This window comes from Lipophrys pholis (genome assembly GCF_963383615.2).
Source record: "Lipophrys pholis genome assembly, chromosome: 15".
Taxonomy (NCBI): Eukaryota; Metazoa; Chordata; class Actinopteri; order Blenniiformes; family Blenniidae; genus Lipophrys; species Lipophrys pholis.
In genome coordinates, this window is record NC_137642.1 from 23,128,722 (window position 1) to 23,156,080 (window position 27,359).

Below are 27,359 nucleotides of genomic sequence, written 5' to 3' on the forward strand. Positions count from 1 at the left end.
TACAAAAATACGCTTTGTAAATAAACACAAGCATATGAATAATGGAGCCCAAAAAAAGATGACCCAATTAGAAACATGATGTCGATAATGGGCCGCTCTGTGGGAAAGAAATGTTTTTGACAGTAGCAACAACAGGATAGACAACTGTTGGGAATGACAGCTGACAGGCAGCATGAAGTGTGATGGGCTTAAAAAGCTGTGTGTGTGTGTGTGTGTGTGGGAGAGCGTGTGTAGTTCAGGAAAAAGTCAAGGGCTAAGCTACTTTAGATTGCAGTGTTGCACTTCTGGGATTTGTTGTTTGCTGACACTAGTTTGGGGCTACCGATGTGTTGCTAAAAACAAGACTATTTGCTGTCATTCAAAGTGTGACCCATATGAAGAAAATTACACATTAAAAGGCACCATATATTGCAAATGAGGATAATCCCGCCGCACAAAGGAAATGTATCGTCACTGCATCTGAAAATGAAATGCAGAAGTTGCAAAAAAAAATCTAATAAATCCCATCCATCCACACAGAATACAAACGGAATTGATTTGTTTATCAAGACCGATAGCGCACAGACTCGGTATGAAATTAAAAAAAATGCCATATATGTGATATTTGATCATATATATTTACACTAGTCCAGTGAAGGTACTTCATAGCAGAGGGCTGCAACATGGTGTTAGTGTGTTGTGTTTTGTGTGAAGACGATGATGCTGATGCTCTCTGTCATGCTGATGTCAGGTCCAACACGTGTCTCCATAAAGCACAAATTCCCCAGAATAATCTGAGCCCCGTACTCTGGATTGAATCCACCGTGGCACGCTGTCAAAGCAATGTCCGATTGCTTGTACCGGTTTTATCGTGGACATGCTTCGGTGTCAGGGGTTTTTCTTTTCTATTCACTGCTGGTGGAGATTGCACATGCATACACACACAGTTGTGGTCACATCCTTAAAGTCGTGCTAACAATGGCAGTGCAGGAAGAGGGCTTCGTCACTGTCTGTCTGACCTCACTTTTCCGGGAAAAGAGGATGAAAACGGGTGAAAGAGGGAGGTGGAAGATGATTTGTAACAATGTCGAAGGAAGGAAGGATGGGTGGGTGTGTTGCAGAGAGAATAAAAAGATGGAGTGTATAAAAAATGGTCGTGGAGGGATGATGGGAGCTGCAGAGAGAAGGGCTGCACCTCCTCGAAGCCTCGTCTCTGCTTCTGCTGCTGGAGGGAGATTTCTTTTCTATTTTCAACCTCGCCTCTTTGCCTTCCTCGCTCTGTCTGGCTGATTTCTCTATTTCCACTCGCCGGCTCGTGTTTGTGTTGCCGTGTTTCCCTCCCTTTTGTCTCTCTTCCTTCATCCTCCCCTCTCAACGTCTCTCCCTCTTGTTCTCCTTATCCAGCCGTATGAATTATTTATCCAATGCGCTCCCTTATCTTTTCCCATGTTGCTTCAGTGGATTTGCTGAGAACAGGTTTCTATGGCTCTAACAGAGTATTGTTAAGCCCTGCAGCTCCAAGTTTCATCTGCTGTCACACTTCTACACTGCGTTGCTCTACATTTCATTTTTTTTCAGGAGGTGCAGACCATGAATCAATGCTTTTATTTCTTCTCCTAGACCGACAAATCTTAAATTTTACTCGTGGATCAGTGGCTTAGCACATCATCAGAGCAAATTCCTGAAATCCCTTTAATTCTGACAGTTTCATGGCCCCCATCTTGATACACGGCGGTGGGGCTGCTGCTGCGAGCTACAGCTACGAACCACCAATAGAAAGATTACTACTACTACTACTACTACTACTACTACTACCTAGTTCTGTAGCTAACATCACCTAACCTGAGACTGAGTCAAAACAGGATCAAGAAAATACTTTAATTGGGCCAAAACTGAATTCGACCAAAACCAGAGCATCCCGAGATCAAGACTTTTAAAAGACTGATACCTAAAGACCATGAAAACGTGTTCTGAAGACCAGTCTGTAGTACTGCCGCACAAATACCAAGCTTTTTTTCTGAACATTAATTATACTAGAACAATAGATCAATTCTTGGTTAGCTTCATTAATTTATCTCCTTAAGGCAACAGTAGTGTACATAGATGACATTCATTCAAAACACCGTTCATTTAACTCACGATGCTCTGAAGGCATGTAGTGATCCAAAAACCTAACATACTTTCTTAAATGTAAACTGAAATTAAAGTTGGTTTTATAAATATTGTGATTGTTGGTGTTAAGTTTATTTATCTGTTCATAATACAGCTGGATTTCCATCATACAGCTCAAATGTTTAAACGTCCGCTCATCATAAATCAACCATGCAATCATACGCATCTGTAAAGTTTGAGTAATGTAACTAGCTTCAGTTTTAGGTTATGATCAGAGAATAAACACAATCTTGCAGCATTTATTGACTCTAATCACCTGAATTATACCAATATTGTTCTTCCACAGTCACACAATGCCACCGCCAGCCTCTGAATCTGTTGGTTCATGATATTAGCCAAGTATATTTACACAAAGATTGAGTATCCACTGTCTTGTGTGTAATATTAGTTTCTAATGAAGCCGATGATGATTGAAGCTGTCACTTTATGGCCACACGGAGGTCTCTGCAACTCAAAAGCAAACTGCCGTGTGTGCTTTTATTGATTGAAGAGAAATGAGAGGAGAAGAATCGATTGGATTGTGGAAAAATAGATGGATGGACCCTGTCAAAGGGGACATAGATTCAGCATATTGAGGCACGCAGAAGAATAATAATCATCTTTATTGTCTCTAGAGTACCCTTATTCAATCATTTGATTCTTACTGGCACCAACTTCACATCAAATGTTTTTTTCTTTATTTTTGAGAAGATATTATATATATATATATATATATATATATATATATATAAAAAAGTAGAGTCGAGGCTAAGACAAATGTATCTAGCTATATTCTAGCAAAACATAATTTAAAATCCCAAATATTCTAAGTCTAACCTTAATGCCTGTGACGAATGATCATATTAAAAATAATCAAAATCAAGAAGTTAATGTCATCATGTACTTTCTATAAAGGCAAAACCACAAACATAATGGGTGAATGAAAGCTACTGATTCATAAAGACTTTAAATTAAAGTATGGCTGCTTGATATCAGGTGATATAATTTAATCTAATAAGGGCTTTAAGATATTCTCCCATAACATAACTGATCTTGCTTTGCCTGTAATCCACACCAGCTGTGGCAGGGCTATGTATATGTGTGTGTGTGTCGGGCTTTGTTTATATATTTTTGTCTTTTTCCATCACATGTGTGTCCACAGTTCTTACCAGCAGCATCTTAGAAGTTTTTTTTATTTTTTCATTTTTCTGCTCATTCCCAACACGTGTAAACGGTTTTTTGTTGTTATTGTTGTTGTTGTTCAGGTTTTCCTCACTTTCCTCTCTGTCCTCCCACCGTCACGACTTTGCACCTCCACCTTTCACTGGAGGTTCAGACTCACCACCTCGGCTCATTTATAATCTTAAATCAAACAAGAATCTAAAGGCACAGATGAAAACTGTCACTCTGTCAGGCACTCTCATTCAAAAAGACAAAAGATACAATGACTCGGATAAACACTGAGTCACTGAAACACACACACACACACACACACACACACACACACACACACACACACACACACACACACACACACACACACACACACACACACACACCTGGTCTGCTGTTGTTCGGCCTTGAAAGCCCCCAGATGAGCTCAGGCCTGTTGAGCAGGGAAGCAGCTGTTTGTGGGATTCAGCATTTTCTGACAATGTGTCCTGACATGCGGAGGACGCTCATCCTGCCAGCCCACCAAACACAGTGGGAAAACATCGTGGCGCCGTAACCAGAGCGAGGTTTTTTTTTTATATAATGTTAGGAAACCGGAATGACTTGGGAATTCAGCTAATTGAAATTAAATGTGGGTTAAGATAATGAAATCACTCCTGCCTTTAGAAAAAGCTTAGTAGCAGTAAGTGCAAACAATTAGCTGGATTTTTCAACATTGGCTTTACTCTGTTAAACCTCCGATCAGTGCAGCTCTGAGCTGAGTGAGATTTTAATGCATTTCAGATGGTGATATAAAAAAAAAAAATGTTGTGAAGTTCAGAAATAGCGGGCGAAATCACATCTATATATAGCTTCATAGATCTTCATAATGGAGTGTGCATAGCACATGTTTCTTCTGCTATCAACACATTATCAATCAATAAAGTCAACTCTATTTGGACTCATTTAAAAGATGTATTGCTATCTTGAAGTGTAATTATTTGTTCTGCTCACTTTCACCTTTCAGAACAAGGTCTCGAGGAGATGAAGAAGATGTTGCTGCTGCTTCTTGGCTGTGCCGTCCAGGTAAGAGTTAACCCCACGTTAAATCAGCCTTGGAAGATTTTGTGGTTTTGTGGACGCGGGTGTCTATACCAGTGCATCAATTCGTCTCACTCATTATTTCTAACAGTTTCCAAAGCCACAAATCAAATTATGTATTCAGTTCAGCCTCCCGACTTATTACCACCACTTGGTTCCATGAGTTGACTGCGTTATCTCTCCTCGTTCAATACGATGTTTTCTCTCACCAACACATCCTTATATCTCACTTTGTGGTTTTGGTGTTTGTGTGGTAAATTAGATAAATGTAAGGAGATGTGAGAGACGTTTTCCTTGCATGCGCTTTACAACTGCATATGAATCATGCAGTTAAGGTGAGCTCGCGTCTGTTGTGAATTATTCTCTAATCTTTGGTGGGAATAATATCTCTGCCCCGTCCCGATAAGACTTGGATGCAGCTTCCTGTATCAGATCAGCATCTGCTTTGTGTTGGTCTACTAACCTCCTCTTGAACCCCCCCCGACCAGCAAAAAAAAGTCACTGTGTTCTCCTTTCCATCGATGATTTACAGTCTCAACGGCATTCTCCTCTTCTGTTTACAGTGTGAGAAGAAGGAAGAGTACATTGAGCGTATCCAGACTCTGGACTTTGACACCAAAGCTGCCATCGCCTCACACATCCAAGAGGTGAACAAAACTGGAAGGAATTAGATGTTTGACTTCTTTGACCTCACTGGTTGTGGATGTAAATATGTAAATACAGTTTCACTGCTTCAGTTATTATTCGAAGTGACAAATCTCCTGAATCTGCATGTAAAGTTGGAAGTAAATTTCGCTTAACATGTTAGTACATTCAGATTAGTAACATTCAATTTCTGCTTGATATTCTGCATGCACATAGTTCAACAGGACTTTATTCTCTGAACTACCCACAATCATGTTTATATAGATAGAACAATCACACATTTTTCTTCTATTTTAAAGTATATTAGTATAAAAGTCATGCACTGTCCATAAATTGCAAGTTAAAGTCTCTTACCTTGTTATTTTGCCAATCTGTGACACATTTCGACCTCCATCGAGGATATTGTGACAACAGAAACCTCTTAAGAGCGTTTAACAGATCATAAAATCCACTTTTATAGGACAATTTACTTTACTTGGAATTTTATTGTTTGTTTCTAAGCAAAAATGCCCAACTCTTTCAAATAATGCCAATATTAATAGTGAGAACAACAACAATAAATACAGTCGTTTTTAGTCCTGAAGCTTTCTGTGTTGAATTGGTGTCCTGGGCTGGTATGTAGTCAATCATCTGTATGACGGGGAAAGTTTTGCTGTTTTCAGGTGACTCATAATCAGGAGAACGTGGTGGACCTGCAGTGGTTGGAAAGTGGAGAAATGCCCGCCGAGGACCTGGACGGCCTCTCCAGAAACCTGGCGTTCCACCTCAAGCGACTGGTGGATGAAAGAGATACCCAGCTGGAGGTAACGGCATGTTTACAGTGTACATGTACAATAAACAGGCCAATTAGGAAAGTGTGGTGTATTTGTAAAAATCTCTTCCATTCTGTTACTAGAAGGGTTATGTGGAAAGTTCTCTCATTTTTTTTTTGCTGCTACCACAAAAGAGAAGCCTCGGGAAGGAAGGGTTGAAACTGTTAACCATCTCATTGATGGAGGGTGTGTGTGTGTGTGTGTGCGTGTGTTTTTTTAACTTAAACTGCATGCGTCATTAAGCAAGTTTCCAAGCCATGGGGTGCAGATCTCCATGACTGATACAGCTGATTTGTGTGTGTGTGTGCGTGTGTCAGGTTTTAATGACCTCCAGATTATCACTGTGTAGTCCAGCCGCTCTCAATTAAAATCCCATTTCCTGTCATGGGCACTGGATCAAAATAGGCTGTGTGTGTGTGTGTGAGGGAGGGGGGACTTTGTGTACAATTTATCCTAATGCCTGTGTACCAGTGAGTTCTATTGGTGGACTCCGCTCCCGGCTCTTCTTCAGATCCGGTCTCACCTCCAGCTCTTTGTGTTCAGACTATCGTGGAGCTGACCCAGGAGCGGGACTCTGTGCAGCTCTCTCCTCTGGGCCCGTGTGCCAGCCAGTCTCCCGGTGACTCCCCCAGTATGAGGAGGACCGAGAGCCGACAGCACCTCTCCGTGGAGCTGGCCGATGCCAAGGCCAAAATCAGACGCCTTCGGCAGGAACTGTGAGTGTCTTCTCAGATCGACCAGCGAAACTGGACGATAAGCCAAAAACAAAACCACACAACACTACGGGTTGTTTTTTTTGTTTTTTTAATATTTCTGACAGTTTTATAAAAATAACTTATTTTCCTAGTAAAAACAAGTGAAAAGTAGCTGCTGTATACACCACCGGAATATACACATTACATAAAGCCAATAGAGCTCTTAAATAGGTAGATAAACATTTCCATAAGTTTATTTTATGTTGATTAACGACACATATTTCCCGATATAACGGAGTTATTTTTCATCTGCCTGATCCATCTAGATATTTAACTTTGTCTGTATAGAAATGGCCTGTTTTGGCAGTTTTGTGCTTGAAATAAGACCAAAAATCTCATCAATTATGTTTTCTAATTCATCTAACAAGATATTTTGACTAAAATCTAGACCCATATACTCCATAGCAGTTTTGCAAGCAGGAGTGAATCAGTTTTATTTAGTTGCATTTCACGAAACACCACCGTAGAAATTTATCCCAAAAATATTAAAACCTGTTTTAAGTTACCTGCAAGTTAATTTGCATTCTTTACCAAATTTTGCAGACCCACTATTAATTTGCAAGTGTGGTTTTAAAAAAACTGAGGTCGCAGTGTAAACACATCTGGCGCCTCGGTTTTGAGAGTTGGACTGAGTTGTAGGTTCAAATCCTGTTGAAGACATCCGAGTCTTGAGATTGAGATACATCATCGCACTTAATCATTTTGTACATTTTTCTGCAGTGTGGGAAAAGATGAAAACACAGCACGGCAGAAACATTTCATAAAAGGAGGCAGACTAAGAGTAAATATTGTTTGATGTGATGAAAGTTGGAGAAACAATGAGGGGAGAAATTTTTTTTTCCAAATTTTACCCCCAAAGACTTCTAAAGGTATTTATTTTATCTGGAAAAGGTTTTATTTGTTGTCTGTGGGGACTTTCTTGGTGAACGCTTCAACCGTCATCCCCATGTTTTCCTCTCGTGGGAGGACAATGATCTGCGTGAGGCCGGACTGAAAGCCAATTACGACTCTTGAACAATCGCTTGTGTAACTCGGAGTAGATTTAAGCTCGGTGGCATGAAAAGGGTGGAAGGCGTCTCACTGCGAGTGACCCCAAACTAATTAATTGTGGTTGTTGTGTTGAAAAGGTCGACACATCAGTCAGAGCCGATATCTCCCCTCTGCTTCTCTGATCTACATCTTGACCATTTTTCAAAGAAAGCTATAGAAGATGAGGAAAATGACTTATTTTGTTTGTTGGTTGCCACGGTGTTGTTTACGTGTTGCTGCGGCATCTGTGACAGAGAGTGATTGTCATGTGATGAGCAGGACGCGGGACAAACTGGCCTTCAGGTCACTTGATTGTTTCATTTCTGTCCCTGCTTACGTTACAGATACTGTGTCTGCATGCAAATGTGGATCTGTGTCACTACTGTGTGGTCTTATGTGTTTCTGAAGCGGAGGGGGGTGGTAGCCAGGGGGTATATGGTTCACATACCCCCCCCCCCCCCCCGACACCCCTACACACACCCCTACACACACCCCCACAGTGGTTTGTTTGTTAATGTTTGAGTGGAAGTTTCTGCCGCTTGGCTTTTCACTCCTGTTTGTTCCACATTCGGCTTTGTCTTTAAAACCTAAAATTTTGAGCTGCTTTCAGTTTTGCTCCTCTTAAACTTTTTCCTAATAGTTTGAATGATGTTGTATGAATAGAAAATATCAATTTCGACGGTTATGGAAACTTTAAAGGAGCAGAAGAGAACTAAAACATGGACATAAAACATTTTGTTGTGTTATAAGGCCAGAGTTTAAAAATGATCCACAAAAGCAAACACCAATATGCCCCTTATGTGCACAAAGCCTCTCTGGGTTTGTTGTCAAGCAGCTGTTACTCATTTAATGCCTGTAAATCATTATAGTAACCACTGATGCGTCTAACTAACTCAATGAAATGAGAAGCAGAAATGCCCTGGAAAAAAAATATTACTTCCACGGGAAACGCGAGTCTGATAACGTCCTTAGAAAGTCACAAAGTCACTCTTCATTGAAATGTGTTTACAAAGAAACTCGACAACACTGCAGCCGTTGAATCAGCTGCCCCCCCCTCTGTAAAATCCCCCCACGGTGCAAACAAGAAGCTGAGCTTCATTTTAATATGTTGTGAAAAGACAGAATCACAGAGAACCCCATAGGCTTGATGACTTGTAGAAAGACAAATGCAACAGTCCCTTATGATTTATCGAACAGTCCTCCATAGTATCAAATAATCTGTCGTCTACCAGATTATTTCCCTGGAGGATGAAGGGTACGGCCTGCGTATGATGATATAAACAAGAAGGTTTCTACACATGCAACCCCAAAAACCAGAAAGCATTTCATATATTTATTTAGTTTCATTAGAAACAAATGAAATTGTTCCTACCTTTTTTCATTTTATCGTTCAGTATCGGTATACGTCATCAAAAACACAATATCGCAAAATATTTCAATATTTTTGGGGACATTTCACTGTATTTTGCCCCCAGAAGGTTTCATTAAAATTGGCTTTCTGTTGAGATTCTAGCCATTTCTGGGACTAATTGTGAAACATTTCTCAAAAACGTAGTTATACTGGGTGCCACAACAAAGAAAAACTTTAAAATTTAAATTTAGAGGTTTTTATCACACTATGGCCCACCGTCTGGCCCACTCAAGATGAAATTGGGCTGTATGTGACCCCTTAACTAAAATGTGTTTGATATCCCTGATCTAGAAGTTCAAATTATCACAAATGAAATGTAAAAAATATATATATTTTTGTTTTCAGATTGGAATATTTGTACAAAATAAATACAAAACAATGGACTTTTCAGTGATGTTCATAGTTTTTGAAATGCACCAATAATTCAAGACCTTCAAAAGCTTCCAAACTTCTCACTTCTATATGAATTGAGTCAATTTTTCCCATCTGAAAGTTAGAAATCTTCCATTTCCTGGGTTCTCATGAATGCACCTTCAGTCTGCCACTCCTGCAGTCTCTCTCACAACTATCACAGATTTCTTTTTTTTTCCACAGCAGCTGTGGAATCAGACATATTTGGGCCTGAGCTATACAACTTTCCAATTCCCCCCCGAAAAAAAACAACCACTTACTTGGTTGAATGCTCTGGTTTTAAAAGATTTTTTCATTTGATGAGCTCACAACAGCTTTTGGGCATTTAAACTGCTTGTTTTAGGGAACTAATGCTCCGCCATGTTGATAACATCAGGAATTGTTGTTTCTCAGCTTTTCAGACATACCAGATAATACACACAAATCTCTTCCTGCACAGATGCGCTGCATTTTTAAAGCATTCATGTAAGCGTCCCAGCCAGCTGCAGCCATACTGCGAGCCCAAACCTAATCTGCCATGCTGGGAATGACAGGTGTTTGTGATTTGTGAGGAGGAGAAGGAGCAATGAAACACAAACCGTTGGAGGAACGTTCTGTCTGAATACTGACTGTCTGAGAGAGGAATGAGGAAATGAATCAGATAGCGCACAAAAAAGCCCGGCTACAATCGTGGAGGGATGCCTTTCCTCATTGAGATGCACGCAGAGCCTCCAGAGAGCTGCAATCAAATAGGCCATCAGATGTTCAGTGGAGCAGTTTCATGCAAATACATGCAAACACACAAGCAGCATCCCAGGAATGCAGTGGTTTTCTTTCAAAGCACTGAGACACATTTCCCTTGTCTGTAGCATCACACACACACACACACACACACACACACACACACACACACACACACACACACACACACACACACACACACACACACACACACACACACACACACACACACACACACACACACACAGCTAATGTCACACTGCCCGAGCATGCCATTATTTATTAAGATGAACTCACTACCTAAAGCAGAATAGTAACTCTAATACTACCAGATGTGTCACTTGATTTCATTTTTTTTTTATTTGTCTCTCCTTCCGTCTGTCTTGTTTCTGCAGAGTAAAAACCAGGACGAGCAATTAGTTTGAGCCTCAGGGGACATTTGTACATTCTAACCCCTGCCGTAGTCACGGGGTGCTGTCTCATATTCAGCTGTTTGTGACAGTTTGCTTTTGTGTGTAATGCCCAACTGAATGAGTTGGTTTATCTGCAGACAAATCCAGGCCAAGACACAGTCAAGATACTGTGTCCTGACCAGCAGAGCTCATACACAGAACGCATACAAACGCCTATTTTTACTTAACTGGGTTAGTAGGTTCACTGATGTTTTTATAACAATGTGTGGCTTGTTGAAGTTTCCAACTTGTCCCAAAAAAAAAAAAAAGTCATCATATGATTTATTATTGTGTCAGTGCCCTTTGGAAAAAAGAAATACGTCAGCTTAGACTGATGATAGTTGGATGGGATAATTGTTTTGAAAATCATTTATTGCTTGAACTGTGCAATATAACTTGTCCTAGAAATGAAAAACGGCTATAATCTACTCATGGATGTCAACATTTTGACATAGCCTGCAAACTAACAAACAAATTCTGGAAAATGTTTACTGTTTTTTGTGGAAGGAGTGATGAAGTGATCAAACTGGAAGCTTTGAAATGGAAACAGCCCTACAGCAATGTCCTTGTTGATACTCTGATAGACACGCTGGCACGCATCCCTCAAAAAAAAAAAAAAAAAAAAGATTTTCAGAGTCGACCGTCATGTTGATCACTCACGCAGAGTCACAGAAAATAATTTTCTTGTTGTTAATTGATGCAAATGAATCGGGAGGGTTTAAATATTCTCTGAATGATACTACTTTCATTGATTCAGATTGTAGGAAAGATGAATAACTGAATCACGTGGAAAAAAATTTATAAGTCTTCCCAAATTTAGATGTGTGAATATGACTGTCATCTGTTTGTGTGTCACTCTGTGTTTTTTAAAATACCACCAAAATGTCTTTGTATTATTTTTTTATTCATGGTTTGTATCTGTATATCTGTGTCATACCTCATACAAAAGCTTGATGTGTAAGGGTAACTTAAGTTTTTTAAGATTAATCATAGTTATTAAGCTTCTGATTACTTTCTAACAATTCTATTTCCTGAACTGGTTTGGCAAAACTGTCTTGATCACAACCTCCGATCCTGAACTGGATTTTAATATGTGTTCTTCATCATTTCAGTGTTAATAAAAGGGTGACTGCACGCTGGCCACTACTTTTCAAACGATGATTTTGGAAACTTGGCGCATCAGTTTGCACATCTTGCCTGAGGTGCACTCTGCACACGTACACAAGTGGTAGAAAAGAGTTTTCAGAGAGTCATATGAACCCATGAGAGTTAATTTGCACCGTTAAATCCCCATAAAGTCTTGCCTCCGGGCTGTCATGGATTTGACCCATTTAGAATAGTTTTCTTAACCCACTGAAAAATACCCTACAATTCAGACTGTCACAGTCCTGAAGGCCCAGACCGCCTCCATCCTACATTTAAGTGTCTTCCATTCTCTAACTCTTTTCTCCTTTTTCCAGGGAGGAGAAGAGTGAACAGCTTCTGGACACCAGACAGGAGCTGGAGAACATGGAGGTGGAGCTGAAGAGGCTCCAACAGGAGGTAAAGTCACCAGTCAACAAACAAGCCCTCACTTAACTTCATCTCCGCCCTCCACCTGCTCCCCCACCCCGCCTCACTCTACGCGCTTTGTTTTTGCAGCGCTGCCCGGCTTTAGTCAGCTCGCCGGTGACTTAGCTCATTAGGGGCTAATAGAGCTATCTTTAGTCCTGCAGCAGCCTCACATGGCTTTTGATTTGGAGTAGGTTGCAATCTGGCCGGTGAACTACTGTACACCAGGTGCATGAGTTCAGGGTTGTAGGACGTTCTTAATGTGTTACTGTGTGTGTGTGCGTGTGTGTGTGTGGATGCGTGCTTGTGATAACTGATAGTGAGGAGCATTTGTTCTGTCCTTTATCTATGAATGACTAACAACTTACGTCAGGTGTTGCATAAAAGAGATAATCTACTAGCCACACAAGTTAAAGCATGCAGTGAACACTGACACATATAAAGACTATATATATATACTGTATATATATATATTTATACTACATATAAAGATATCTGTATATAAAACTTTTTTATTTAATAGATATTAATAATGTCCTGTCTGTGTCTCTAATGTCTTTCAGAGCTACCAGCTGCTCTCAGATGCCCGGTCGGCTCGGGCCTACCGTGACGAGCTGGACGCGCTCCGAGAAAAAGCCATCCGCGTGGACAAACTGGAGAGTGAGCTGACCCGCTACAAGGAGAGGCTTCACGACATCGAGTTTTACAAGGCCAGAGTTGAGGTACACGCCTGAAAACTGTCAGGATGATCACCTTTCAGCACAGTTGAATCAAGTCGTTATTTCTGTGCTGGTCTTAATATCAGTATAGACTATTCACTCGGAGGGCTGCACAAGGGTCATATCTCTCTCGCATCATAGCGAGAACGTCCCCCAGGTTGGGCTTCTGAGTTTGCATGTTCTCTCTGTGCATGCATGGTTGCTTGGATTTCTCCGGGTACTCTGGTTACCTCACACTGCCCATAAACATGTATTTGAAGTCAATTGGCCACTTTAAATTGCACGAATGTGTGAATGCGAGTGTGTTTGCTCTGTGATGGACTTGCGATGTGTCCAGAGTGAACCCTCAGCCATAAGGATGACTGGATAGTCGCTCTGATTACCAGAAACATCCCAGTAGCAGTGTGAATACCAATATACAGCACAAGAAGGGTCTTGTCATGTAGTAAATATTGACATAATTGAATGACTGTGCATATAGCTAAATATATTTTCTTCACACAACCCAAACTATCGATGTAATATAACTAAAGTGAAAACATCGATTAGTATTAAAAGGTTAGAGCAATTGTATGGATACATTTGTAGCCTTATATAAATTAGACGTGTAATTCGAAAGTGAAAAGTTCATTGTGAAATTTATGAATCGATGAAATGAAATTTTTTTTTTTCTGTAGCAGAAGGCATTTTATAAAAAGTTCATGAAGTTTTGAAGACATTTCTTTGCTCATCGGAAAAGTTCATCGCTTCTGAAGAACTTAAAAACCCCAAAAGTCCAGTTCAAGGCAATAATTCAACATATCTTGATATAGAACACCAACAGTCTTTACAGACTCAACGTTTGATTTGTTGTTTAACTGTAGGAACTAAAGGAGGACAACCAGATTCTACTGGAGACTAAAACCATGCTGGAGGAGCAGCTGGACACAACCCGGACCCGATCTGACAAACTGCACCTTCTGGAGAAGGAGAACCTGCAGCTCAAATCCAAGATGCATGACCTGGAGATGGTAGGGTGGCGCAGGCAGTGCAGAAAATAAATAAATAAATCAAGGCGTTTCATTTTCATTTATCTTGACATACACACACACTTCGTTCTTGCGGGTCTCTCCAGGAGCGAGACTCGGACCGTAAGCGTATGGAGGAGCTTCTGGAGGAGAACCTTGTGCTTGAGATGGCCCAGAAACAGAGCATGGATGAGTCTCTGCACCTTGGCTGGGAACTGGAGCAGCTGTCCAAGACACCAGAGTTGACTGAAGGTAAGAATAAGAGGAGAATTCATGTAAGGAGTGAAAGGAAAACAAGGTGACAGGGGTTTTTAGCCTCAGACGGCCGACACATGAAGCTGTGGTGGTCGTCTCCTGACCTGTAAACCTGCTGCACGTGTCACACTCCACTGAGTTTTCTTTGCACTTAGTTAAGACCTGTAATTAATATTCAGTGGCTTCTGAAAGATAAGCCGTTTGTTTGGGCTGTAAAGGCCGTTAAGAGGTTTAACCAGCCAGGGATCTGGATAAACACGTTGGGTGGGGGTGTGTTTGTTAAATTGGCACCTGGAAAGCTTTAAAGTAAAGCTGCAGAGCACTGTGCATCAGTTTTTAAAGGTTTGTTCCAACGCCACCTGTAACGATTGCTGCCTTGTAGTGATCAGTGTTTTTTTTTTTTTCTTAAATTGATCAATTTGAACAGTTTGCTAAAACATTGATATGAAATGCCACCATTTGTTTGACTCAGCCCCTCAGAAGTCTCTGGGCGAGGAGGTGAACGAGCTGACCTCAAGCCGCCTGTTGAAACTGGAGAAAGACAACCAGACGCTGCTGAAGACGGTGGAGGAGCTCCGAGGAGCTGCTGGTCAGGATGTGGTGGCAAAACTGGCCAAAGTCAACCAGGAAAACCAAAAACTAAACCAGAAAGTAAGCAATGGAATATGTGTTGGAGTAATTAATTGTCAGTGTTAAGTTCTACTAGAATTTGTTAATGCATGGTGGTGTAGTGGCCTCACAGCAAGAATGTCTCAGTACAAATATGCGACTGGATAATAATTTGTGTGGTATATTAGACTGGTAACGACAGGTAAATACCGGAAATATTTTACCTTGCTGACATGTTTCTGCTTCATCATACATCATACCTGTCATTACAAAATAGTCTATAATATACATTTGAATGACAAAATGAGCAATTCAGCGATTTTTGTGGCATTTGCATGATCTCACTGTCCAACAATGTGCATTTCAGTCTTACTGTGTCACACAGTTCAGGTTCAAAGTCAGCTTTGATAATATCCAAGCCCCTATGTCCAAAAAGAATTTTGATATAGTGGTTGAGAAGATGGAAGAATGCTGAAATTCAAAGAAGGAATTATTCTTGCTTTTATTTTTTGATTTATTAAAGTCATTAAACCACATCTGGAATAATTTCAGTTTGCAAGTGTAAATCAGACATGGGCAGCTGGTGGTTCGTTGGCGCCATGTGGTCATCTTCTCCACCTTTGAAGCCAGCAAACTTATAGGTTATGGGAAATGTAACCACATGGATCAGCAGAATTTGAATTTTCACATTTGTCCTTCCTATAATTGCAAAATGGAACCAGTTTTCCCCCAGAATCAACCACGTTTAGCATCCCTGATATGAATGCTAGAGAAAGTTTTCTGTAGTAACAGCTAAATGTGTTTGATTTCAGTGGGTTAGTGTATCACAATCCAGTTTTATTATGGTTGAAAACTTAATAATCTTCCGTTTCCGTCCTCTCAGATTTGTAGCCCCTCATCAGCCTCGCCGCCACCAAGATTAGCATGTTATCCCATCACTCCTCTGTAATATATCACCCCAACTCTTGGCTTGTTTAGACCTTTTCATACAATGACAGTGAGGAATAAAAGGAGGGAGAGAAGGAATATAGAGGGGTGGATCAGCGGATGAAAGCAGAGCTGTAAATCCAGGCAGCCCCACATTGCCTTTTCTCTTCCCGTATGTGACACCCCAACGCCCCTCGCCAAGAGAAGACTCTCGGCTATTTTCAGAAGCATAAGCCTCTCTCTTTGCCCTCTGAATAAAAAGCCATGAAACTGGTCTCATCTCTCACAAAGAGAAAATCCAGAGAGAGAATTTATTTCTGAGTGATTTGAGGTTTGGAGCCAAAAACACATTAAAATGTGAATGTAGCCGCTGAGAGACTCCAACCACGGAGATAGTTTCATTCTTTCTGTGTGTGTGTGTGTTTGTGTGTGTGTGTGTGTGTGTTGTGACAGAATGAGGTGACATTTTCTTTGTTTGTGTTGGGAATTATTAAGCCCACCAGTTTCACCAGAGAGAGGGTTTTTCTATCCAGCATATTCATGTGTGATATTCAGTGGATTATTGATTTAACAGTGGGAAAAACAACCTTTCACTAAACAGTGAGCCATCATATTGTTTCACAATGAATTTCTTACATATACACTTTCTCTAACTTTAACTCTGGTCAAACTTTTGTTGAATTAGCTTTATTTAATTGTTTTGTAGTAGCCTGGTTGTGTTTTCCTCTCAGAATTTAACCTTTTCATTTAAGGCTGCACCGTCAGGAAAAATATATATATCGGGAACGTTCCGGTTTCCATTCTTAAAATTAAAACTTAATGTTTGTTTGCAGTTGGAGCAGCTGGAGGGTGAGGTGACGGCAGAGAGGGAGTCGCTCCGCAGTGCTGAATCGCTCAGTACCGACCTGATGAAGGAGAAAGCTTTACTGGAGAAGACTCTGGAAACTCTCAGAGAAAACTCGGAAAGACAAGTACGAACACTCGCATAAAGCTACGAGGGTGTACTGTCAGCTTTTTCCTGATTTGGTTTATAGGAGGCTGTCACTTTAAGAAAATGCCTGTAAGATGATTTAATTATGTTGCAGCCAGTGATAAAGTTAATTTTATTTTGTCTTTTGTTTGAACTTATTGGTTCTGTTGTTCTCTTACTATAGTTTTTAGCTTGCATGATGTACAGGCTGCAGTTTACCTCTCTGGTCTGTGTTCAGTGGTTTGGATGCCATTCAACAATAACATGCATCTCAAAGCTTAAATATATAGAAAACCTGGTGTGACCTACTACTCACTATCCTGATAATCTGACCAGTGAAAGTACCAGCGGTTATTGGTGGGGTTCATCTCCCTGTGAAAAGACTTTTTTTTTTGATTTTTTTATTTCCGTTTAGTCCTTTTTTGTTCGGAATGTCTTAATTTGTCATAAATTTTTAATTGATCCTCCACTTTGGAGTTCTTTCCTCATTGAGTTAAAACAAAAAAAGAAAATGCCATACTATGAAAGTGATTATCAATAATCTTCAAAACCTGATTCGTTTTCATCAACTCATACATACTGATACTGAAAAATCATTAAGAAAAATTAAAATTTTGATTATATTAACTGACATAAATCTGTCTTTCCTCTTAAATTATACTTGTTCCTCGTCATATCATTAGAGATGGTTGGTAGTTTTTCCATTTTGTATCCACACCATGTCTTCTTAGAAAGCAATTGTAAAACTACTCTAACGTTTGAGACAAACAAACCTTTTTTTTTTTTTTTTTTTTAATGAAGCTGCTTCCGCCACAAAACCATCAATGACTCTTCTGGAAGCTCAGACAAAATGACACAACTAAGCCATTTAATTTACTGCGTTTTCTTTACGGAGAACGATCTTTGTGCAATTGATTTCCATTTGGCTCCAAAAACCTCTTCACTGGAGCGCCCACTAATGTTTTATTGACTACAGATTCTTGTAGCTACGATTCAGTCACTCGCTGGTGTGTCTGCAGGGGATTTTATTTATAGCTTCTACAACTCAATGTGACACCTTTGATTAGTTTAACCATGTGATTTGTAAAAGACGGCTTTGATGAGCTGCAGTGGTAGAAACCCAACGCTCGCAGATTACTGTGGGAAACTCCATCCGCTTGATTGTAAACTCAATGAGATGTTGCTAATGCGACAATCAAAACATGTAGTGCACAATACAATCCAGCTTTGTTTAGTCCTCTTGAGAGTTTCCATGTGTCAAAACGAAATAACAACCAGACGATTAGTCTTTACTATCTTTTACGCTCATCCGTAAACAAAGACGTTCTGTAGAGTGACTCGTGTGAGATTAAACCTCTGATGTTGGCTCTCCATCCAGCTGAAGGGTCTGGAGCAGGAGAACAAGCACCTGGGTCAGACCGTGTCGTCCCTGCGTCAGCGCTGCCAGGTGGGCGCCGAAGCCCGGGTCAAGGACGTGGAGAAGGAGAACCGAGTTCTGCACGAGTCCATCTGCGAGACCGCCGCCAAGCTCAACAAGATGGAGTTTGAAAGGAAGCAGCTGCGTGAGTGACTTGTCGATAATCCGTTCTCCTGGTTTGTGGCACTCACTGTGTATATACTTGATGAACTTCTCTAATTATGTAATTATTGGTACTGGTAAATGGAGGTCATGGAAATTATACATTATAAAGAAATAATATAGTGACACGATTACTTTTGACAGTAAACAGCTTTCTATAACATTTAAAAAATACTGCTCTTAATAATGACTGGTTACCTCAAAGAAACTATAGTAATTGTATTATTTGATTTCTAACTATATATATTGGACTAAGGATGTTGGAGATTGAGTTTCCACGGAGAAGAAGATGATGATTCATGGACATAGTGAAGATGTTTAGTGTAACAGAGGAAGCAGGAGATCCACTTTAGAAATCCCTGAGGGGAGCAGCTGAAAGACTTGGACTTAAATGTGGTTAAAAAAAGAAACTGGGTCACCTATAAAAGGTTGAATATTTTTATAAAGTGTGTATTTACTCAGGTTAGTTTCATTGGTTGGCCCAGAGAGCAGCCGCTGTGTGACATAATCGTACCTCATGAATTATAATCCGACTATTCATCCATCTCCTAGGCAGCATCATTTGAATAGCATATTTAAGCAAAAAAGGCAGTTCACATGAAACCGGTATGAACAGCAACAAATACAGAAAAAAAAAAAGCAGGAATAAACCCTTATCTATTCAGAAATGAGGAAAACATGCTTGAAATTCAGTATTTTTTCTCAGTTGTTCATTTTTTGGGTATCTGAGCTGAAAAAAAAAAAGATTTGAATGTCAGTGGCTCTTTCACGTTTTGTCTTTTTCACATAAAGGAATTCTTTGGCTGTGCGTCTCGGTTCAATTACAGTTGTTGACCTCAGTTTAAGTGCTACAAGCTCCACACAAAACATTACACTTACTAAAGGGAGTGAATAGGTTTTCTTTGGAATAGTTCACTTTGTATTGTGGCTTAACGTTCCTAAAATAGGAAATGCGACATTTCAAGGTTCACTCAGTGTAGAAAAATATCACCACAGCTATTATTGCTGTTACACGTTCAATTCTCTATATTTTATATTTGAAATTTTACTGTAATTATGAGACACATGTTTTGGAAATATACCTAAAACACAAAGGACACAGACTGCAACTGAACCAAAGACGGTTGGAAAAAAAAAAACCACATACACACTTCAAACAGTTTTTCCATGGGCACAACAATCGTTTTGTGCTTGTTTGAATATTTCTTGATGTGTGTGTTCATTTTTTCGAATGCAGGTAAGGAGCTGGAGGTGATGAAGGAGAAAGGAGAGCGATCAGAAGAGCTGGAGATCCACATGAAGAAGCTGGAACGAGACAACGAGAGTCTGCAGAAGAAAGTTGCCAGTTTGGGGATCACCTGTGAAAAGGTTTCTTGTCCTTTTCTGTTCTGATATCTTTCCTTAAGCCTTGTTTGTGTTTCCTTCTCTTTCGTATGGCATTGTTGGTATTTCTCCAAATAGCTGATCCAAATGCACTAAAAAAGAAAATCACCCATTGTTTTAAAATTATTTTATTTATTAACCTGGCATATTTAATTGATTTGAATAAAATACTTGGAATCAAATGGATAATATGACTTGCATAGATGTTTTTATCATTTTTTATTTTAGATATAGAAACCTATTTCCTCCAAATGTTGGCCTGAAGTTGGCGCCGCTGATTACTGAGTGATTTGAGCAATAATCACTGATGTGTACTCAGGTGTCGTCTCTGGAGAAGGAGAACTCTGATCTGGAGGCGGAGGGCCGTCGTCTGAAAAAGAAGCTGGACGCCCTGAAGAACATGGCCTTCCAGCTGGAGGCTCTGGAGAAGGAGAACTCCCAGCTGGAGCAGGAGAACCTGGAGGTCCGGCGCTCGGCCGAGAGCCTCCGGTCGGCCGGGGCGAAGGCCGCTCAGCTGGAGGCCGAGAACCGGGAGCTGGAGAGCGAGCGGAGCCAGATGAAGCGTAGCCTGGAACTGCTGAAAGCCTCCTCCAAGAAGACCGAGAGATTAGAGGTGAGAGAGAAAAGCTGTTTCGTGCATTCTGTAGTTTCTAATCAGCACTATTGACTATATAATTATATCAGAAGCTGCACGACTAGTTTGCAGATTATTTAAATTTTCTAATCTGCACTTTTTTTTTTCTTCCCCAGGTGAGCTACCAGGGCCTCGACACCGAGAACCAGCGTCTGCAGAAGGCTTTGGAGAACAGCAGCAAGAAGATCCAGCAGCTGGAGGTGGAGCTGCAGGAGGTGGAAACCGAAAATCAAAACCTGCAGAGAAACCTGGAGGAGCTCAAGATCTCCAGTAAACGGCTGGAGCAGCTGGAGCAGGAGGTAATTTTCAAGTTCACTTTTCACCGCATGTATTCAAGTCATTCGAAGTTAAATCTCTTCACGTTGTGTTTTACGTGTCTGTTTCACCTCAGAACAAGTCTCTGGAGCAGGAAAGCTCCCAGCTGGAGAAAGACAAGAAGCTCCTGGAGAAGGAAAACAAGCGTCTGAGGCAGCAAGCTGAGATCCGAGACTCGAAACTCGACGACAGCAACCAGAGGATCTCGTCTCTGGAGAAGGAGAACCGGACCATGGGCAAGGAGATGATCTTCTTCAGGGACTCGTGCACGAGGGTCAAAGACCTGGAGAGAGAAAACAAGGAGTTGGTCAAACAAGGCAGCATTGATAAGAAGACCCTGATTACCCTCCGAGAGGTGGGCAGGCCCATCGGATCCATCCGTCCATAAATCTGAAAGAAAATTTCCCTGACTTAGATTTGTTGTACGTGAATCTCAAAAATGTGTATTTGTTTTAGGAGCTCGTGAGTGAGAAACTTCGCACGCAGCAGATGAATAACGACCTGGAGAAACTGACCCACGAGCTGGAGAAGATCGGACTGAACAAAGAGCGGCTCCTGCATGACGAGGGTTCGGCTGACAGGTACAATTAAACACACGGGAGACGTAGCTTACTCAGATTTTAAATGAGATGAAATTAGTGTTGAAAAAATATTTATTTGAATCACAATGAATGTGATGCATTCAAATTGAAATTTTAATGTTCTAAAATGAGGCCATAATTGTAGCCAGTGGGAGAGTTTCAGGCTCTTCATGCATCAAGGGGGTCAAACATACAGCCCATCAGCTCAAACTAGCCTGCAGAGGGTCGATCTGGCCCTATAGAAGATGAACAGACTGTGGCTCCTTAACTAAAATGAGTTTAATGCCCCTCATATGGAGAATTAACAAAGCTTTCACTTTCAAATAAAAAGCATGTGTCATGTATTGCATATGGACCACTCATAATAATGATATCTCAATGTGAAAATACAGAGGGTAATACACACCTCCTCCTCCTCCTCCTCGCACTCGGCTCTGAAAAGCTTCAACAATCTTCACAGAATCATTAGAAGTGATCACTGCAACTAGGACATAAATCAGGTCTGTGGCCTATTTTAGAGTAGGTGCAGCGGTTTAAATTAATCTGTTGCTAAAAGTCCCTGTTGGAACATTTCTCAGCCACTGTCCTCCCATCTGCGACATCATTTGTCAAGAAGTCAGTTGGCCCTCTCTGTGTTACATTCATGTATTTCTGTAATGTTGACTGCACACACAGCTGACCAAACCATCATCTTTAGGTTTAAGCTCCTGGAAACCAAACTGGAGTCGACTCTGAAATCGTCTTTGGAGATTAAAGAGGAGAAAATCGCTGCGCTCGAGGCCAGACTGCAGGAGTCCTCCAACCTCAACCAGCAGCTTCGACAGGAGCTGAAGACGGTATGAAGAGAAATAACCGATATCATAATTAGGTTTTCAAATTCATGAATAATAAATGAAGTTTGAGATGTGTTGTGTTAATCGCCGTGGAGCTGTGAAACATAAAAGAAAAACCTGGTATGAAAACATCCTGCTGACCTCTCCAACAACCACATCAACCTGGCAGCTCTTCCCAGAATCTCCCTCCTGCCACTGAAAAACACCAGAAACACTGAGGGGTTCTCAAGGCCGCTGCATTATTTATCCAACCACTCTTCCACTTCTATCAGCAGTTTATCTATTCATGAGGCGGCAGGAGTCTGTGAGAGAGGTGGAGTGGAGGATGTCTGCCTCTCTTTAGGGAGGTTGTTGTGTTTTGAACCTACTAAAACATCCAATCCAAAGTTGAAACATTGAGGGGGGGGGGGGACTGAGCCATAAACTGTGGAGTTTTGGCTGTGAGGGTGTAGTGGATCCTGCCTGCAGCCACCGCACGGTTCTCCAGTCAAACCTGGAGCCTTAGCGCACCGTCAGTCATCAAACTGGACATAGATTTGACATGTCCGTCTCTGTCAGGTGAAGAAAAACTACGAGGCGCTACGTCAGAGAGAGGAGGAGGAGAGGATGGTGCAGAGCTCACCTCCTCGAGGAGGGGAGGACCCTCAGGCTGCCAGCAAATGGGAGAAAGAGAGCCATGAAGCCACCCGGGAACTCCTGAAAGTCAAAGACAGGCTCATTGAGGTGGAGAGAAACGTAAGTCAATGCAGCCTCAGGGCTTTCGGAAGTTTCCTCTACAGATTCTGAGCAAACACTTCAAGGATGTGTATTTATGTCCTCTTGAATATGCGTGTGTTTTCTTCCCCAGAATGCCACGCTGCAGGCTGAGAAGGTGGCCCTGAAGAGTCAGCTCAAACAGCTGGAAACCCAAAGCTCCAACCTGCAGGCTCAGATCGTGGCCGTGCAGAGACAAACCGCCTCCTTACAGGAGAACAACACCACCCTGCAGACACAGAACGCCAAGCTGCAGGTAAATCCCAACACTGAGTCCACGACACAATCTGTGAGGAGAACAGAATATCGTCGTGACAGCGGCACGATTTTCAATAAAAGATCACAATGTGACTTTACTATGTTCACGTTGAACGTGCAAAGAAGAAAGATTGCCAGACTTTATAACACGAGCCGAAAATTTACATATAAGCATTGTAGAGTTCATTGATTACTTCACGATGGAGCCAAAGTTATGGAAAGAGACCTTCTTTATAATATGGTATGATCTTCATTCGCAGATTAAGATGTTCCTTGATTAAATACACAGGAGAATCACAATTGTTTCATGTCAATGTAAAGAATCAACTCGCAAAATGCCTGTTTGCAGGTCTTATGTTTGCCCTAATAAACAAGGTTTTATGAAAGGGATTAAAGCATCAAGATTATGTCAGTCTATTTAACAAAAAATGTAAAACTGGTCAAAACTACACACGTGGTTCTACAGTCTCTCTATTGCCCTGCTGTGTTTGTACAGTTGCCTGCCAGACTGCTTAGCTCCCTGGTCAGGATTTAGACTTGTCCTCCTTGTTTGGCGGCGGTTCAAACCCTTCTTATGGGTGGCGGGATTTACACTGACTGGACAGTCGCTGCTCACTCTCTGTGTGACCGTGTCTGTATGTTTGCTCACTGTGTGAAGTGGGTTATGGGCATGTGAGGACACACACGCAGACAGGTGTGCTGGAGGTAAACAGAAAAAGCTGAAGGCGCCTGGACACAAAGTGTGTGTATGCAAGTAAATAAATGTCCTGTTTGTAGATGAATTTGAGAGGAAGAGACAGCTGTGACCATAAAAGACACATACTGCCCGTTGAAGTTGTGTACAAAGAGATTATAACAAGGTATAATAGTGGATGGATGGATGTACATTGCCCCCCAAAGGCCAACAAGCTCCACCTGATGTATCTCCTGGTTTAGGTGGAGCACTCCACCCTGAGCTCTCGGAGTGCGGCGCTCATGGCTCAGAACGCCCAGCTGCAGAGCCAGCAGAGCAGCGTGGAGGGCGAGCGTGAGGGCGCCCTGAAGGACAAGGAGGAGCTGAGGTCCACCTACGAGCTGCTGCTCCGCGACCACGAGAAGCTGGCGGCGCTGCACGAGAGGCAGGCGACTGAGTTCGAGGCCCTGATCGGGAAGCACGGCGGCCTGAAGACCTCCCACAAGAGTCTGGAGCAGCAGCACCGGGACCTGGAGGACAAGTGAGGCGTCGCGCCGAAATGCATGCACAGTTCGAGACCCGATGCTCTGACCTTCATGGGGTGTAACTGTGGTTTTGCACGCAGGTATAAGCAGCTGCTGCAGAGGAAGGGCGAACTGGAGGAGCTGGAGAAAAATCTGAAGGAGCAGCAGGAGAAGATGGCACTGGAGAACCAGACCCACGTCGCTACAGCCGATCAGTGCAAGCTGCTGAAGGAGGAAAACGATAGGTCAGGCCACCATACACGTGTATTCTTTCATCTTTAGCCAGCTTATCATGAGGACATCTGCATTTAGTCTTCCATCATTTAATGAAGTGATACCTGCTCTTTCTATAGATGTAGAAAAGTCCTGTATCTGAGTATCGAGGAGTGTCTTTGTCGTCTCTGCAGACTGAACACGACACATCGTCAGCTTCTGAGGGACAACGAGAACCTCCAGCTGGACCATAAAACCATAAAGACCCAGTTGAACAGCGCCAAGCTGGATCAGACCAAGCTGGAGGCCGAGTTCTCCAAACTGAAGGAGCAGTACCAGCAGCTGGACATCACCTCCACCAAACTCACCAACCAGTGTGAGGTCCGTGGAAATGTCACAACTCATTCTGGAACAGGCACCGAGCTGCTAAGAAAATATAGCTTTGTAGACACTTTTGACCATTTTTTGATCCAAATGTTATGTAATATGAAGATTTACATGATAAAAGATTCTGTTCATATTTTGGTCAATTTGCAAATATTTTAGTAGTTGAATACCTCTAAAATTGCTTAAGACCAGAAAACTCGAAGCTTTTTAGCTAATTTCTTCTTTTAAAATACATTAAGGTTTTTTTTTTTTTTTAGCTGTTTTTGTTTTTTAATCAGCTACGTTTTTTTTATATTTAGAATCAAGTCTTTCACATATTCGTATTACATATGGAGCAATTGTTTGACCTGTTCTTAGCCTTTCTTCTCTCCTTTGTCCTCTTCTCTTCTTTTCTTCTATTCTCTTCTTGATCTTTTTTAATGTAGACAAATCTTCACAAGCCAGCTGTGTTTAGTCTGCTTTAACACCTTTAATTTAGAATATCTGTTCCTAATCCCAGTTTTTCGAGCTTATCTTTCATATCTGTGTCTATGTGTGCGTGTGTTTGTGTGTGTTAGCTGTTGAGCCAGCTGAAAGGAAACCTGGAGGAGGAGAACCGTCACCTGCTGGACCAGATCCAGACCCTGATGCTGCAGAACCGGACCCTGCTGGAGCAGACCATGGAGAGCAAGGACCTGTTCCACGTAGAACAAAGACAATACATGTAACCTCCTCCTCAGATTTATTCACGTTTATTCATTTATAAGTATATATATGCTTTAATAGTATTTTCATGCAAACGTGTATGAATTCGTTGCATCTATTCCTTTCTCCACCGCTCAGAGATAAGCTGAATGAGCTGAGGAGACAGAAGGAGAAGCTGGAGGAGAAGATCATGGATCAGTACAAGTTCTACGACCCTTCACCTCCACGCAGGTATGAAGATAAATTAATCTTGTCATGTTGGCCAAAAAGATAATCAACAGCAACAAAGATTAAAGCGTCATGTCTCAGAAGTGGACAAATTCAGTTTGCTTGTGGTGTTATCTCTGAGATGGGAAAACATTACCGCCTCAGGAAGGAAGGCATAAAATATTTATGGTGTGCAGAGCATTAAACAGCCGTGTACTGCAAGATTTCTTCCTCGAGTTTCATCTCGGGGACTATTTACAAACTGGAATGAAGCCTTTCAGGAAAGTAAACAAATGAGGAAGCTGAAATAAATTATAGCTTTCATACTTTTTAAAAAAAAAATTTTAATATCTGTATCCATTTCCTAAACCTCAGTTCGTTTAATGGCTTCTTTGTTTGTCCCGATCTTTCTCTGGTCTCTTTCTAGGCGTGGCAACTGGATCACATTGAAGATGAAGAAGCTGATCAAGCCAAAGAGTCGAGAGAGGATGCGATCTCTCACGCTGACTCCGTCTCGCTCGGAGTCTGGTGACGGCTTTCTGATATTTCCCGTGGACAGCCAGGACAGCTCCTCCGTGGGCTCCGGCTCCAACTCTCTGGACGACACGCTGACGCACAAGAGGAGCAGCAGTGAGTACAAAACCAAAATGCCACATGAGTGAACGTTACAGCTGACACTGACTCGCTCCTTGTTCCCAGAAAGGCAGAAACACGCCGCTTAGTGTGTGTGAATGTGTGGGTTTGTATGCCTGAGTGGTTAAAAGGGTCTTTTTCCTGCCCTAACTGCTCCTGTGCTTCTTTATCTCTTCTCTCGGCAAAGGGAGGAGAGGGCAGCAGTCCAATGCCCCCGGGCAGGGCTCCTCCAATGGTATGCCGCGGACGGGGTGGGAGGGCGGGGTTTATGAACCGACCGTGGCGTCTCTCAGGGCATGCTTTCGTGAGTCCATTGTCCGTGTCACTCAGCTGTGGTAGAAGTTATGGCGAAGCTGCACAGCATCACAAGGTCGACTCTCCATCTCAGGTCTGTTGGGAAAAAATCTCAAATCTCCCAAACATTTAAACACAAAAAAAAAAAAAACATAATCAAAATAAAATGTCATTATTTATTTCAATAATTCTAAATTCGCAAGATATAAACTGAAATGTTTCAAGCATTTTTACATATTTTTTGTGATAATTATGGCATTGACTTAAAATTATATCTACATTAGATTTTCATCACTTCATCAATGTGTATTTAAGGTGCACAATATCAAAATGTCACAGTTTTACTTAAATTATGGAAAAATAACTTTTCCGTTTATCCTAACTTCTTTAGATCAGACTATACTTGCATTACTTGCAAGCAGGAATATGTTGTTCTCTGATTTAGTCTTCAAAAATGTATCTTGAATATACAAATCCTAAAAAAAATGGTGTGCGTCGGTAAAATTTGAGCTATATTTTTCTAAAAAGCCTTTATAATAAACTCGTTTGCAATCTGTTAATTGACATCTCACTTTGAATTTTAACAAATTTGTACTAATATTTATCACTTAACATCCGCCATGTTTTTAGTTAGATAAAACGTAATAAAGTGTGCAGTAAGACATCATAAAAAAAAAAAAAGGGAACAAGGTAAAGTTTGTGGTCTTTTCTGAAACCTGTGTATGACATCCCTGGTCTAGATGTATGGAGTT

General features: G+C 41.4%; 1 protein-coding gene across 1 annotated transcript in view; it reads left to right on the top strand.

Moving 5' to 3' along the window:
• The window catches only part of ccdc88ab (coiled-coil domain containing 88Ab), a gene marked incomplete at its 3' end in the record, with an annotated part of 66,366 nt that overhangs the window by 31,658 nt on the left and 7,349 nt on the right, over window positions 1-27,359 (top strand). Inside the window, exons 5-29 of the mRNA XM_080481369.1 lie at window positions 4,310-4,368; window positions 4,947-5,030; window positions 5,691-5,831; window positions 6,384-6,556; window positions 12,079-12,160; window positions 12,733-12,891; window positions 13,752-13,898; window positions 14,003-14,147; window positions 14,623-14,801; window positions 16,520-16,657; window positions 18,035-18,218; window positions 19,473-19,603; window positions 19,938-20,231; window positions 20,369-20,551; window positions 20,644-20,922; window positions 21,024-21,148; window positions 21,846-21,984; window positions 22,540-22,716; window positions 22,829-22,990; window positions 23,929-24,206; window positions 24,291-24,434; window positions 24,597-24,783; window positions 25,347-25,492; window positions 25,612-25,704; window positions 26,108-26,310. Of these exons, the coding sequence (XP_080337495.1) occupies window positions 4,310-4,368; window positions 4,947-5,030; window positions 5,691-5,831; window positions 6,384-6,556; window positions 12,079-12,160; window positions 12,733-12,891; window positions 13,752-13,898; window positions 14,003-14,147; window positions 14,623-14,801; window positions 16,520-16,657; window positions 18,035-18,218; window positions 19,473-19,603; window positions 19,938-20,231; window positions 20,369-20,551; window positions 20,644-20,922; window positions 21,024-21,148; window positions 21,846-21,984; window positions 22,540-22,716; window positions 22,829-22,990; window positions 23,929-24,206; window positions 24,291-24,434; window positions 24,597-24,783; window positions 25,347-25,492; window positions 25,612-25,704; window positions 26,108-26,310 (4,032 nt within the window). The remainder of the gene's footprint in view (window positions 1-4,309; window positions 4,369-4,946; window positions 5,031-5,690; window positions 5,832-6,383; window positions 6,557-12,078; window positions 12,161-12,732; window positions 12,892-13,751; window positions 13,899-14,002; window positions 14,148-14,622; window positions 14,802-16,519; window positions 16,658-18,034; window positions 18,219-19,472; window positions 19,604-19,937; window positions 20,232-20,368; window positions 20,552-20,643; window positions 20,923-21,023; window positions 21,149-21,845; window positions 21,985-22,539; window positions 22,717-22,828; window positions 22,991-23,928; window positions 24,207-24,290; window positions 24,435-24,596; window positions 24,784-25,346; window positions 25,493-25,611; window positions 25,705-26,107; window positions 26,311-27,359) is intronic.